Source organism: Myotis myotis, unplaced genomic scaffold, assembly GCF_014108235.1.
Source record: "Myotis myotis isolate mMyoMyo1 unplaced genomic scaffold, mMyoMyo1.p scaffold_m19_p_2, whole genome shotgun sequence".
Taxonomy (NCBI): Eukaryota; Metazoa; Chordata; class Mammalia; order Chiroptera; family Vespertilionidae; genus Myotis; species Myotis myotis.
Genome location: NW_023416324.1, coordinates 16401618 through 16417154, shown reverse-complemented (window position 1 = coordinate 16417154; position 15537 = coordinate 16401618). Strand labels below are relative to the sequence as shown.

Here is a 15537-nt window from a genome sequence, read left to right as displayed (position 1 = left end):
CTACAAGAAAATGTAATATTGATACTAATTTCTTGTGTGGCTGTTTTATTTGATCCTGAAGACCCTATATAGCATCTAGAATAAGTAGATATAAAGCATAGCGTTACCACTGAAACCTAATAAAAATCTCTCATATTTGTAGAGTGTCCTATAGTGTACAGTCCTTACGCATATAACTTATCTGATCCTTATGGCAGCCCCATGAGGTGGGCAGGAGAAGAGAGGATTACAAGTACCTGGGGAGAGGTCTGGATAAAAGGGTTTGGGTAAATATGGCCTCCCAAAAGAAGTTGGGTTAACCAGCTGTCCCTGCTCTCTTCTAGCACAACATGCCTTTCTGGAGGATCACAAACCATGGAGACCTAGTGTCCCTCCACCAGGCTTTGGAGCTTGATTTTCTCTAAGAACTGGAATGAAGAGCCTTCCCCATGAGCTGCTTTTCACTCCTGAAAGGAGCCGGAGACTGGAACCAACTGAGAACTCACTCTCTTTCTCCATGGAATGCTGGCGAGAACACAATCAGAACCAACAGCTGCAAGGGATGAAGCTTATTTTTGCTAAGAGTGAGCTGCAGCCCCGTCGGGTTCATTCTCATGCAGAAGCAGGACAGTTGGATTGAGAGAACAATAGACTCACTGCAGCTACAGTGCTTTTAATTCTGTGTTTTTTGTTTTGTTTATTTTGTTTCAAAAAATGAAGAAGAAAAAACAAAAGGAAATTTTGGGGGCAGAGTTGCACTCTTTGTCCATGACCTGGTTGAGAACTGCTGTTAACTTGTGGTGATAGGATAAATGTGGCAGACTTTTGTAATAACATCTCTTGCAGTCTTTATAAACTCCTTAGCTGTAGAACATATTCCCAGTGAATGTATATGTAATTTTTATAGGTAAGGGTCTGGTCTCGGACGCAGGTTTTCCCTCCTTTCTTTCCTAGCAAGAAAGGGATGTGTAAAGTTTCCTTGGAAAATAGTAATTGAAATATCTGAAATACCTCTCTGTGTGACAGTAGCACCTCTTTAGTTGCTCCAGTGGTCTGCTTTCTAGGATGGTTTCTCTCCTGTTCTTCCATCTCCTGGTTTGCTGAACTGTGGGGCACTGGACACTGATTAACTTTAGACTCTGGTATTTCCCATCCTAGAAGCTTCAGTCCCCTTTCCAATCCCTCCTCCCCTTTAACCAAATGGCACAATCCTGGAAACTTCTTCTCTTAGACAGTAAATGCTAAGCCTTCAGCTTGACTCTGATTCAAAGACTATGTCCAGGGGGCTTACCTCTAAACTGGAGAGAAGGGACTAAGGCTTCTTGTGAATTTTCACTTCTTTGGTTCTTGAACCAGGACTGTTCCACCTTTTCCTCCTGCAGAGAGGCACTCCTACCCCAACAGATGCTCACCCTACAGCCTTCCTTCCTTCTTAGTCCCCAGTGTAGGCTCCTGTCCCTTTCCTGCCCTGCATTCCTCACAGCCACCTCCGTGCAGCTCTGGCCAATCCCTGGGCTTTGGACCCAAGAAGTCAAATTAAGTCTAAGAACAAGCTCATAACTACATTTGGCCAAAACTACCAATGTAGTTGACTTTCTTTGAAGCCCTTAAGCCTAGCAAGGGTATTCTGGGTATATTTACCCAGATCTCTGTCTGGAACTGAAGAGATTTCTGTGATCAAAACCCAATTTTCCCATGGTACACCCTCCCCTCTTCTCAAATCTCATTCTAAAGTAGAAAACCAGAAGCCAGAAATACTCCTGTTTTAGTTGTTGGGTCCCTACTCCATGCCTGGAAACTTAATCCTGGGCCAAATGCAGGGACATCTCCCAGCCTGGCCTCTGGGGAGATTGATGGGTGCCAGGCACTAGTCCCAGCCTTCTAGCCCAACTGTGTTTGTGGGTGCTCCATCCCTCCACGACCCACCTGGGCATCTGCTCAGGCAGGATAAACTTCCCTAGAGCTGAGGACATTCAGCCTCTCCCAGGCTGCAGAGAGGTGTAGTCTGGAACTCAGTAGGACCAACCCCAGCGATACCTGCTTGACCCCAGAGAATCTGCATATTCATTTCTAGAGATGTTGCAGCACAAAGAGGCCAGACTCCTCCCGAGTCCAGGTCATTCATGTAGCAGAGAAAGGCTGTTCATACACATTCCTTCAGAACTGAATGAGAAACAACTCATGGCTCACAATTTTAGGGAACAGGTCTTTGGAGAGGAGCTGAAGTCAGTGCTCATTGCTCAGCTGCTGCTTTGGCCTTGCTCTCATCGGTGGGGTGGAAGTGGGGGTTATGTGGTCTAAGGCAGACTTTCCCTTGGTCTGAGTTCAGCACAGTTGCCCAGATGCCGCTCTGCCTTGCTTGATAATTGATCTTAGAAAGCTCTAGGGTGGATCTTTTCTTCCAGGCCCATGCCCTCCACCCACCGGCCGTGTAACTTGGTTTCCTACCCTGGACAAAGGCCACCCGGTTGGTGCTGTGTTTCAGGCTTGTGAGGCTGTGGAGTGGTACCCCCATCATAGACCCAGGTCCACACACAAACCCTTCCCTCTCCCTGCCCTTTGGGAGAAGCTCTTCATTCCTAGAATATGACGTGGACCCCTTTTCATTGGTCTTTTCCTGACTGCCCAGCTGAGGTCTGTGCAAAGGACCTTGAAATTGACCAAGAGAGGTGAGGAAGCTCAGCAGAGCAGTCGTTGCTCTTTTTTGGTTGTTGCCACACTCATTTAGGGGCAGGCAGAAACTGGGACCTGGCTCCTCTTTGCCAAAATGAATTGTCCAGGGAACACAGTGCTCTTTACCGCGTTTTTCTCCTCCCAGTACAAAGACCTGGACAGGAAAATAAGTGGGAGCACCAAGAGCTCCTAGAAGCCGAGGGCCCCGGGACACTGGGGGTCCTTTCGACGAGGGGGAAGCCCTGTTTACTAGAAAGAATCCCCGTGAGATTGGCCACATGATGAATCCTTTCCCCAGCTGGAGACTGGGTTCTGTAAGATGGGTCTGCACATTTCGTGGAGAGGACTTTTCTAGTAAGGGATCCGGAGTTGTCAAGTGTGTCCTGGGTTTAAGAGGTGGCTTGACTCTCGAATGTAAAACTGACTGTGCCTTAGCATCACCCTGTCCAGTGCCCCCGGGGCAGCTGGTGGTGTCCAGGAGAATGGATTCCTGCTCCAGATTTAGATGCTTTTATTTGGTTTGGGGTGTTCCTATCTTCTGCTCTGCAAGTTGGGAGGGGCCAAAACGAGTGTCCCAGGAGGCTTGTGCCACAGTTTGTTCGCAGTTTACACACACTCAGCGCTAAAGCTCCCAAGTAGAATCTGACTGGCAAACCGGCTGCAGCATGTGGAGCTTTTAGATGTCCACTCCCTTGAATGGGTGTCAGTGCTGCTGAAGCATAGGGAAGAGGAGGAGGGATAGAGCTGTTCTCCCACTTCCTGGGAGAGTGATGCTCTGAGCCAAGGGGTCGTGAGCTTGGGGTGTTCCTCTCCTCCTGCAGGAAGGGGCAAGCAGGGCCCCTTTAAGCAAGCTTCTATCTCTTACCACTAATTTGGTTTCCTTTTCATCCAAAAGTTGGAACTCCCCAGATTTCCACCATAACAAGCGAAATCTGAATTCTGAGATTCTAAAATATCTTATATATATTATGTTCTTATCGATTTTTAGAGAGAGAAGGAGAGAGAAACATCGATCAATTGGCTGCCATCTGCACACCCCCTACTGGGGATCAAGCCCACAACCCAGGCCTGTGCCCTGACCAGGACCTCTTGGTGTATGGGAGGATGCTCAACCAACTGAGCCACGCTGGCCAGGGCAAATTCTAAAATATCTTAAACCACAAGAGAGAAAATCTAGTTCAGCAGGCCTTCTGTTTCTCTCCTCTTGAGTCAGACAGCTCTAGCAAGCAAGACTCATTGGCTAGTTCCTAATGCACTGACAGGAGCCATCCCATTAAGGGCAACTTCTCAAAGCCTGACCCTCTGGATTACAGATGCCTCATTTAGCAGTAAAAGGCATTGATTGAATTGGATATATTTATGTGACTGCGGGCATTCATGGCTGTAGAGTCTTTGACCATAATGTTATATGTAATGGGAACTATCTTGTAAACTTGAAAAAAAAATAAAGTTTTTATTTTCTATACAGTTTGCTCCTATGTCTTTTCTGAATAGGATCAACGCAGTTGCCCAGCTAGTTGGCATCTAAGTAAGGTTTTATAAAAATCTGAAGAGCTCATTATAAAAATCGAGTTCATTAAAAGATACCACCCTTTTAATAACTAATTAATTTCACCAAAAAGGTAGAAAAAAAATAACCAACCTTTTGGTATAAATAAATGTACATGGAGGAAAAATAATTTGCAAGGAAAAGTTTGTTTTAGCTGATCCTCACCTGAGGATATTTTTCCATTTATTTTTAGAGAGGGCGGGAGGGAGAGAGAGAGAAACATCCAGGTGAGAGAGACACCAACCAGGGCCAGGGGTTGAACTTTAAACCCAGGCACATGCCCTTGACCAGAATCGAACCTGCAACCCTTTGGGGCATGGGTCGGAGCTCTAATCACTAAGCCAGGACAAATTAATTGTCTATAAAATATATTGAGCCCGGCTGGCGTGGCTCAGTTGTTGAGCATCGACCTGTGAACCAGGTGGTCAGGGTTTGATTCCCAGTCAGGGCACATGCCCGGGTTGCGGGCTCAATCCCCAGTAGGGGCATGCAGGAGGCGGCTAATCAATGATTCTCTCTCATCATTGACGTTTCTCTCTCCCTCTCCCTTCCTCTCTGAAATCAAATTTTATACACACACACACACACACACACACACACACAGACACTCTCTCTGAGTGGCCAGATTATTATGACCACCCCATCAGTACTTTGTTGGGCCACCTTTTGCCTTCAATACTGCGGCGATTCTTCTTGGCATTGACTCCACGAGATGTTGAAAGGTGATGTGAGGAATCTGACACCATGCCTGATGAATAGCACTGTCCAGTTCTGAGAGATTTGATGGTTGTGGAACCAGCTGCCTGATGGCTCCTTTAACTTCGTCCCACAAATGCTCAATTGGATTGAGATCTGGTGATTGTGGGGCCACCTAAGCAAGGCAAAGTCTCCCTCATGTTCTTGAAACCACTCCTGCACAACACGAGCACCGTGGCATGGCGCACTGTCTTGTTGGAAGAAGACATCTCCATTGGATATGACATCAACATGAAAGGATGAACTTGATCAGCAACGATACTTAGGTATGTTGTGCTATTCAGACGTTGTTCCACACGAATTAAAGGGCCCAGACCATGCCAGGAAAACATGCCCCAAACCATAACACTGCCCCCACCAGCTTGAAGGATTGTACTCATGCATGTGGGGTGCATGCTTTCATTCTGTTTCCGCCAAATTCTCACTCTGCCATCTGCATGATGTAACTGAAAACATGATTCATCGACCACATGACTTTTTTCCAATGCTCGACTGTCCAATCCTTGTGTTCTTGTGCTTGGGTAACTATCGTGGTAAACAACCTGCTTCCCTGTTTATAACGGTCTGGCCCTCTAACAACTTCAGCTCGAAATTATAGCTAATTTGCCTACAACTGTCAGGTGGTCATAATAATCTGGCCAGTGTGTGTGCGTGCGTGTGTGCGTGTGCATGTGCGTGTGTGTGTGTGTGTGTGTGTGTGTGTCGCTTTTTAAAGTTTAGGACTGGTATAAGAGATTTCATTTTCTGTCAAATGTGTTGAAATTTAATTATTAGAGAGTAATTTGCTGTGCTGAGCTTAAAACACAAAAGCAATAAAACACAAACTAACATCAAGCCTTGTTGGATTTGGCCTGATTTCATGTCCCATCGGCTACTTTTTCTCATTTCATTTCTTCAGATTTGGGTCTGTCCATTGTTGGTCTGGAAAAATCAAGAATTCTTTTGCCTTTTATTTCCATGAAGGAAATCAGAATCCAGATCTAGCTTCCAAGTGCCATGTATGTCAGAGTACAGGTGTTTTTCCCTAATTAATCACCTCAGGAAAGATGGGGTTGCCATGTATTCTAATCATTACATCTTTTCAACAGAAAGTTGTACATTATGGCTCTGTTAGCTCAGTTGGTTGAAGCATCATCCTGTACACCAAAAGGTTGTGGGTTCGATTCCCAGTCAGGGCGAGTACAGGAGGCAACCGATGGATGTTTTTCTCTCACATCAATGTTTCTCTCTCCCTCCCCCTTCCTCTCTCTCTCTAAAAACAAACAAACAAACAAAAAACAAACCCATATCCTCAGGTGAGGATTTAGAAGAAAAAAGGGGCACATGTTGGACCACACTGTAGATGAAGCAAACCTGTGAGTTGCTATATCCTTGCTTGTAAGCACAAATATTGCTTCTCAAGCCCAAAGAGTAAACACCTCCATCTCCCCCTACGATCAGTATAACATCTGCACATTTCTCAAAAAACTTTCGGTGGCAGACAATTCAGGAGGTTTTTATTTTTCAAAAACAGGTTTCTTGACATTTGAAAAAAAATGATTGATGGGAATTTTCAAAGGAAATTTCTAATGGGTGTGTAATGTCACTCATCTTTTTAAAGCTTTTGATTCTGTAAACTTATTTATATCTTCACCCGAGAATATTTTTCCATTGATTTTTAGGGAGAGTGGAAGAGAGAGGGAAAGACAGAAACATCAATGTGAGAGAAACACATCGATGGGTTGTCTCCTACACCAGCCCTGACTGAGGTATGTGCCTTGACCAGAATTGAACCCTGGACCCTTTGATCCACAGGCCGACCCTCTATTCACTGAGCCAAACCGGCTAGGGCGATCCTGTAAACTTTTAAGTGTATATACAAATGAAACTTTTTCTATAGCTTTTTAGGTAGTATCGGTATACATTGTTTGAAGTTAACTGCATACATATTGCCATCATTTGACAACTTCATCTAGAGCAGCGGTTCTCAACCTGTGGGTCGTGACCCCTTTGGCGGTCGAACGACCCTTTCACAGGGATCACCTAAGACCATCCGGCATATCAGATATTTACATTACAATTCATAACAGTAGCAACATTACAGTTATGAAGTAGCAACGAAAACAATTTTATGGTTGGGTCACAACATGAGGAACTGTATTTAAAGGGCAGAAAGAAGGTTGAGAACCACTGATCTAGAGTATAGATGAGAGCTTTGGCAAAAATTCCTTGTTTCTCCAACCCACAGACCTCCCGAGAGCAGCAAAAGAGTCCACCTCCCTGGCACCATTGCCTGCTTTCACATTCCTTAAGCCACCTCATCACTTACACCCTCCCTGAGCTTCCAATAAAAGACCTTCACCTGGGCTCCCGTATTCACTTCCGGCACTAAAGGCGTTTGCAGCTACTGCCGGGCCCAGCAGCAGAGCACCAGTCAGTCCAGATCTGGGTTCTGGTGCCCACCTGAACGATCAACCCCACACCGGCTCGCCAGCCCCCGAAACGTAGAAAACAAGGTTGAGAAGTCCTGCCCACGTCCAGCCCCCTTCTCCTCTGTCCTCTTCACCGATTCTGAGCAGTGGGCTCTGTGTCCCCGACCCCTTCTTTCCAAGCGGCTTGGAGTTCTGCAGATTTAGTTTAATGACACAACTAGTTTGGAGGATTTTATAAGGTTTTAATAACAACCTAATAATACTGTTCAACAAAACAACACATCGTGTCTCTCGCCTGCAGAGACACACAGGCACGTACCTTCTCCTCCTCACAATAGGTTCCGAGGTGGAAAATACACTGTGTAAGGCAGCGGTTCTCAACCTGCGGGTCGCGACCCCTTTGGCGGTGGAACGACCCTTTCACAGGGGTCGCCTAAGACCATCCGGCATATCAGATATGTACATGACGATTCATAACATTACAGTTATGAAGTGGCAACGAAAATAATTTTATGGTTGGGTCACAACATGAGGAACTGTATTGAAAGGGCCAGAAGGTTGAGAACCACTGGTCTAACGTATAAAACATACACTCCATGGGCTGAGCCATGGCCCAGAATACAGGTTAACAAGGCACGTGGTTAAAAGGCAGCCCCTTGAGAGCAGAGTCAGAGGCCAGGCCAGCTGCACTAAGGCCTTGGATGGGTTGATGGAGGTCAGCCAATTGGGGCATCCATGGCTTCCAGGATAGGGGACCCACGGGCTGGGAGAGCACCTCCACCAATTATTTGGGTGAAAACACCAACACTGGGGTGCTTTGGGCTCCAGATATACTGGTTGGAAGGAAAAGAAAAGGGGATCTCTTCTGTCCTCTCCAAGTGTTTTGTATATAATTGAGGCTCTTGACCCTCTAGGGTGCGGTCCTCCTCATCTTCTTCTGATCTTTGAAGGCAGGCCTCTGTCTTATTCAACTCTAGTCTCCAGTGCCTGGCAAGATCAGGCAGCAAGTGCTTGTTGAGTGAGTCAAGGCCCCTAGCAGCACAATTAGCTTATCTTCTCCTGCATTCTAACGATTGATTGCATGTGTCCTTCTGTCCCCTGGCTGGGTCCGACCCTGCCTCAAAGGACGCCATTGGCCTCCCCCGGCCATGGCAAAGCAGCCTCATCCCTCGCCTTGGAGAAAAAATTCTGAGCCAAATGGTCCATGCGCCTGTTCTGAGGCAGCTGATGGTACTCGAGGGAGCGGAAGGCGGTCGTCCCGTCCACCTGGTCAGGCTTCCAGGGGTAGCTGGGGTGCAGCCAGCGGTAGTAGACAAGCCGCAGAACCAGACCCAGAAGGAAGCTGGTGCCGCCCACAGGCAGCAACATCTGCAGCAGGATCCCACTGGGCAGCCATGTACTTTGCGTCACCCAGGTGACCACCATGAGAACGCTGTCACTCAGGAGGAACACCAGGTGGATGGTGGCACGGCCTCGAGTGTGACCCTCAGCCACATTGAACCAGGAGAAATAAAGGACGGTGGCCACCGTTGCCCGGTAGAGCCACTCGGAGCGGGGGTCTGGCATAAAATCGGTGCCCTGACACCAGACCCAGAACAGCAGCACCAGCCACAGGCCCACGAAGTGCAGAGCCACGTAGCGGGGGAAGAGAGCTGAGAACAGGGCCACAGCCAGGACTCGGGGCCACAGCAGCAGCAGGTTCCACAGGAAGTAGACCACGGAAGAGCCCAGCCCCAGGACAGGCTTGGAGGGGAGGCAGGTGCGCAAGGCCCGGTGGTAGTCAAGCAGTGCCCATGAGATGCCCATGAAGGACGTGCAGATGCCAACCCCTGCGGAGAGGAAGAGGAGACAGCTGAGGCCTGCGGGCAGCCTGCCTGACCCTCCCCAGAGCTCACAGGTTCTGGGGGCCTCATAACCACCCTGAGGTGGGTATGCGAACCCCCAATTTGTTGAAGGGAAAACTACAACTGGAGAACATTGTTCTCACAACCAAAACCTGGTCTGAGATTCAACTGTGGGGTCTGCCCTTCACCACAAAGCTTTACTTTTCAGGTGCTACCTGAGAGGGTGTGCGACGTACACACCCTCATCTGCACCCCTGGGCCTTGGCATCTTAAAGAACCCTGCAACCCTTCCTTTCCCGGAAGAGCCCACACCTTTCTTGGATCTGAAACTCAGCGGTCCCAGTTCCCCCTTTCTTACTCTCAGAAAGGGAAGCTGGAAACCCCATGCGGTGGCAACAGGCCTCTGAAGGTGCCCTGCTGTGTGGAGGGTAGATCCTCACCCCCCTCCCCTCCCTGCTCAGACTGGGCCTGGTCTTGATTTTCCAAAACTCCAAGTGCACAGTGGGGATCCTATCCCACCTACTGGTTGTCCACGGTGGACTAGAGGCACCAGGGTCCCCAGAGAGGGAGGGAAGCAGCGCTGGAATGTCTCTAGAACGCTTCCTCCCCTGCCTCCTTCCCACCGCATCCATTCGCCAGATGTTTACTGGGAACCTCTTATGGGCCAGGACCCCACGCCCAGCCTGGAATCCTTACCCTGAAGTATCCCCTGGAGCAGCGGTTCTCAACCTGTGGGTCGCGACCCCTTTGTAGGTGGAATGACCCTTTCACAGGGGTCGCCTAAGACCATCGGAAAACACATATATAATTACATATTGTTTTTGTGATTAATCACTATGCTTTAATTATGTTCCATTTGTAACAATGAAAATATATCCTGCATATCAGATATTTACATGACGATTCATAACAGTCGCAAAATTACAGTTATGAAGTAGCAACGAAAATCATTTTATGGTTGGGGGTCACCACAACATGAGGAACTGTACGAAAGGGTCGCGGCATTAGGAAGGTTGAGAACCACTGACCTAGAGCCACACATCCAGATCTGGTCCCACCCACTTATGTTGAACTAATGACCAATTTCCTTATCTCTGAGCTCCTTCAGGGTAGGAAACAGATTCTGCTCCCCTGGGATCCCCAGGCAGCCCAGTACCTGGCACAAATGTTTGCTAAATAAAAACTTGGGAAAATCCGTCTCTTCCCTCGCTCCTCTCCCCCACCCCCCATACACAGATGGTGTAGACTGTATCCATTTGGCCCTGATCCTAGACACTCACTGCCCTCAAACAGGCAAACAAAAATGTGTGCCCAGTATATGCTGTGTGTCCCAGGGCAAATCACTCCACCTTTCTGTACCTCTTTCCTCTTGTGCAAAATGGAGATAAACATAGCACCAACCTATAGGGCTTGATGTGAGCACTGACAATAAAGCACTCCACGGAGTGCCCCGTTACCAGCACGCACGATCGTGATGGCTGCTGTTACTGGTCTTTTTCAATTAATACTACAGACTCAAAAGAGCAGCTGAAAGTGTCCCTGGAGACCAAGTCCAACCCCATCTTTTACAGCTATGGAACCTGAGGCCAGAGAAGGGAAGGCTCTCCAGGTCACACAGTGAGTGAGGGCGGAGTGGAGACTGGTCCCTTGGGAGGCCTGTGGCGTTTACAGCAGGGGTGGGGGAGCAGGGCAGGAAGCAGGGGTGTGGCAGAAAAGGGTCAGCCCTGGACCTGGAATCAGACACAGTTGGAGTCCATGGGCTCATTACTTCCCTTTAACTACCTGCTTTCCAGCCAGCCCAGCAGGGCAGGGGCTGGTCCTTGCTCACTGCAGTGCCCCCAGCATAGGGACAGGCACAAAGATGCTCAATAACAACTTAAGTGAGTGAAGGTGCCCAACAAACATTTTATGGACCAACAAGTTGTCGATTATGTGTCGCACCCTACACACTCACTTCATCTGTTGTCTTCAAAAGAGTAAAAATGACAATTAAGCTTTATTTATGCACCAGAGACTTGGTATATGCATCACCTCCCTTGATCCTTTCATCAGTCCTATGAGGTAGGATTATGTGTTATGTCCATTTCAAAGATAAAAACAAACCAGTACTCAGAGAGGTGGAGTCATTGGTCAAACTCCTGCAGCTAGTGTTGGGATTTGACGCTGGAACTGAGCCCAGGCCTGCCTGACGAAGGACGCGCTCCTATCTCCTAAGCAGTCCTCATGAAAGAGTGGAAGCAGTTCTGATCTCTGTGGGAAACTTTCTCCAGGCATAAAAGGGGGGGGAGCTGCTGCCAGGGCGACTACTCACACTGGTAGTACTCGGCCTGGCCGCTCTGCAGCACGATGGCCAGCACCAGCGTGAGCTGCGGCGTCTTCTCCAGGAAGGTCTCAAAGAGCCGCAGCATGCTGATGTCCAGGGAGAGGAAGTCGGCGTAGGCCAAGTCGAACGGGGCGGGCGTCTCCTGCTGCCACACCAACAGCCCCTGCTGCAGCCCTTGCATGCACCTAGGCACAGAGGGGTGACCCAGGGGCCAGGTTAGTGTCCCGAGGCATTCCTCCTTGCCCTGCTTACCAGGTAGGTGCAGGCAGGCGCCAATCCTACAAGATGTGGGACGTTGGGCAAGATAGAGCGTCGGCCTATGGACTCAAGGGTCCTGGGTTCAATTCCGGTCAAGGACACATGCTCCAGTTGCGGGCTCCATCCCCAGTAGGGGGTGTGCAGGAGGCAGCCAATCAATGATTCTCTCTCATCATTGATGTTTCTATCTCTCTCCCTCTCCCTTTCTCTCTGAAATCAATAAAAACAAATTTTTTAAAAAAAGAAGTGTTCTGCCAACACATTAAAAATAATAATAATTACTACTGCTCCTGCTGGCCAGGCACTATCCCAAGTTCATCACAAACCTTGTCCCATTTAGGCCTTACAACATCTGTATTTTACAGATGGGAAAACATGACCAAAGAGCTAATAAGCAGCAGTGTTTGAATATCAAAGGCACACAAGAAAATTGCCTACGATGATAGTTCTCAAATGTTAGCAAGCCGAAGAATTTCTTAGGCTCCTGTGGGGAAGGGCAGCCACTGAGAGCTTCTGAGCACAGGTGAGACAGGTCAAACTGTGCTGTAGAAAGAACTCCCAGGTGTGGCGAGGAGGAAGGGATGGAGGGGCTAAGACCGGAAGCAGGGGTCTATTTGAGAGGCTGTCGAAACAATCCAGGGAGAAAGGACAAGAGCCTTTCAGAGGGTGGGGATGGAGACCGCGGCAGAGGTGAGAGAGTACAGAAGTTGGACAGACAGGCCTGGGTGACCCGCTGGCAGGAGGGGGGAGTGGAGATGCACCACGGCTTCCACCACCCACAACTGGTCTCAGCTGGTTACTGGGAGGTGAGCCCTTGGCTCACTGCGAACTCATTCGTCAGACATGTACTGTTACCTCCCCGGGACGGACTTGACGACACGGGAAGGAAACAGGCAGGCAGCCCTGGGCTGGGGCTCTCCCCCAGTAGGAGTCTCTGCCTCTGGTCCCCCAAGGCCACGGCAGGGCCCTGCCTCAGCCGAGTCACAGGCAGGCACAGAGATCGCTCTCAAACCAAAGCTCAGTACATTGTCTGCCTCACACTCAGCAGAAACAGGAGGCGGGAAGATGCAGATACAGTTATGGGTTCAGGGCTCACTGAGGCCTGCCAGAATGGTAACGTGTGCCTCTTCATGCCCCCCGGAGTTTTACTGATGCCTGTACAGTCCCTCGGGCAAAATGCACCATTCAAAGCCCCTCTCGCCCACTCCTGGACACTCGCTGCAGCTTTGTCAAGACAAGAGCTGGAGAGACTGTAAAAATGGATTCAAACACTCGCCCGTTTGGCTCAGTAGATAGAGCATCAACCTGTGAGCCGAAGGGTCCCGGGTTCGATTCCGGTCAAGGGCACATACCTTGGTTGCAGGTTCCTCCCCTGGGCCCTGGTCAGGGCTCCTGCAGGAGGCAACCAATTGATGTGTTTCTCTCATGTTGATGTTTCTCTCTGTCTTTCCCTCTCTCTTCCACTCTCCCTAAAAATCAATGGAAAAAATATCCTCGGGTGAGGATTAACAACAACAACAAAAATGGATTCAAAAGCAGATCCCGACTCCACCCACCCCATCCCAACCCAGCCCAACCCAGGCCACATCCCGTCCTGACTTCACGTCATGACTCTGACCCCTTGGTGTCAGTTTCCCCATCTCTAGAGGGCCTTGCCAGTCCTGGAAAGGGTGAGTCAGACCCCATCGCTGCCCTCTAACTTGGTCAGGGTGGGGAGCAGGGGGAGGAGGGAGGAAATGTTCAGGGAGAATACAGCTGGGAAAGAAAGGGTGCGAGGCACTCAGGGGTGAGGGGACAAGTACCACTCTGGGGGTCAGGGCTGCTGGAACTCTCATGAAGCTAGCTAGCATTTGCACACAATTCACAGGTCTCATTTCATTTAATCCTTACCAAACAGAGGCATGCATGAGGACCATCCCCTCTGGAACAGAGAGTAAACTGAGACCTACAGGAGTCAAGTGTCTTGCCCAAGGCCCTATCCACAGCTAAAAGGAACACTGGTCTGTCTGCTTACCTGTCTCAGGAGCCGAGCTCTCTGTTCTTTCCCTCACTCCTCACAACAGGCCTGCCTGCCAGACCTACCTTTAGATTAATATATATATCCTATATAATAAAGAGCTAATATGCTAATTAGACCAAATAGCAGATCGACCATCCAGATGACCTTCCAGACGAAGCTGCAGCTGTGAGGGCCGAGACCCTTGCACAAATTTTGTGCATCAGTCCTCTAGTCTATAATAATAAAAGCATAATATGCTAATTAGACCAGACATCCTTCCAGATGTCCTTCTGGACGAAGCCAGGGCTGTGAGGGAAGCCGGGGTCCCAGGTACCTGCGGGTGGCCAGAGGGAAGCCCGGGTCCTGGGTGCCAGAGTGAAGCCAGTGCCGGCAGCCTGGGGAAGGAAGGCCTACTCTTGCACGAAATCATGCATCAGGCCTCTATGTATATATGTTACACATATATATATCGATTTCAGAGAGGAAGGAGAGGGAGAGAGAGATAGAAACATCAATGATGAGAATCATTGATTGGCTGCCTCCTGCACACCCCCAAGGGGGACCCAGCCAGCACCCGGGACATGTGCCCTTGACCGGAATCGAACCTGGGACCCCTCAGTCCGCAGGCTGGCGCTCTATCCACTGAGCCAAACCCGCCAGAGCTACTACCTCTTTTTAACAGGGGCGGAAGCCGAGGCTCAGAGAAAGGCAGGAATGAGGCCACAGATGGTAAAGCCAAGACTGGATCCCAGAGACGTCTGACTCCGAATCACGCCTTTCTTCTCTGGCCCTGCTTCCTTCTTTACCTGTGCCCGGCAGGGGAGGGCTGGATGAGGTCTGAGGGCTATCAGCCGGCGTCACTTTTTAAGGAGCTGGAAACTCACTTGTAGGTAAAGGTGCTCAGGGGTACCTCCCCACCCCCTTCCCGTGTCAGGGCGCCACCTGTACAGATAGCCCAGCTGTCGGGGGTACCGCCGGGCTCCGTCCCCTCCCTTCCCCAGGGCGGGGCGCTCACCTGTACAGGTAGCCCAGCTGCAGGAGGTGGAGCAGCGCCAGGCAGCGCGCGGAGAGGTGAGACGAGTGCAGGTCGGCGGGGTCGGCGCGCAGCCAGACCCAGCTGAAGACCTGAAGTGCGACCGAGGCGACACCCAGCAGCGACAACACCAGCGCGGCCCACAGGTAGCGGCCGCTGAGCACATACTGGCTCACCGCCCACAGGGCGGAGCCCAAGTGGAGGAGGAAGGCAGAGATGCCCAACACGCCCAGGATCAGGTCCCGAAGGAGAATGGCGCGGAGTGAGCAGGGCATGACCCGCCGGCCTCTCCCGCTGCTGCCCTCTGGGCTGGGACTCGCCCTCCCGGCCGGGGTCCTGGCGGCCGGAAGGAGGCAGTCACAACCCTCCGAGTCGCCTAGGGCCCCGGCCTCCTGGGCGGGACTTCCCCGGCCCGCCCTGTCCGGGGCGGAGCGAGGCCCGCAGGCCCCGCCCCCGGTGGTCCGAGCCCCGCCCCCGCCCCCGCCCCCGCCCCGGGGCGAGGCCGGCGGCGCAGGGGTTCCCAGCCAGTTCCCAGCCAGTTCCCAGCCGCGCTGCGGGCGGCCGGCCAGGTGCGCTGCCTGCAGCTTAGCAGCTTCTCGCTGCCTTGTGTTTGCCTTGGAGGCCCCTGTGGGTCCACGAGGGCGAAAATGGCCCGGAGGTGAGTGCCCAGCTAGAACTGCGACCTCTCACATTGCAACGCAGAGAGGCCTAT

At 50.5% G+C, this 15537-nt stretch overlaps 2 protein-coding genes across 13 annotated transcripts in view; one reads left to right on the top strand and one right to left on the bottom strand.

The window, feature by feature from the left end:
• The window catches only part of EYA3 (EYA transcriptional coactivator and phosphatase 3), a 99221-nt gene extending 95102 nt beyond the window's left edge, over nucleotides 1-4119 (top strand). For all 12 annotated transcript variants that reach the window (XM_036347438.1, XM_036347442.1, XM_036347436.1 and 9 more), the window contains one exon: nucleotides 324-4119. In XM_036347438.1, coding sequence (XP_036203331.1) covers nucleotides 324-404 — 81 coding nt within the window. In that variant the 3' untranslated portion in view covers nucleotides 405-4119. The remainder of the gene's footprint in view (nucleotides 1-323) is intronic.
• Nucleotides 4120-7073: 2954 nt separating this feature from the next.
• XKR8 (XK related 8) lies at nucleotides 7074-15259 on the bottom strand. Its single transcript, XM_036352039.1, has 3 exons — nucleotides 14808-15259; nucleotides 11524-11720; nucleotides 7074-9197 (listed from the first exon to the last, which is right to left on the bottom strand). The coding sequence occupies exons 1-3, from the start codon at nucleotides 15098-15100 to the stop codon at nucleotides 8488-8490; spliced, it is 1200 nt and encodes a 399-aa protein (XP_036207932.1). The 5' UTR covers nucleotides 15101-15259; the 3' UTR covers nucleotides 7074-8487.
• Between the last annotated feature and the right edge of the window lie 278 nt (nucleotides 15260-15537).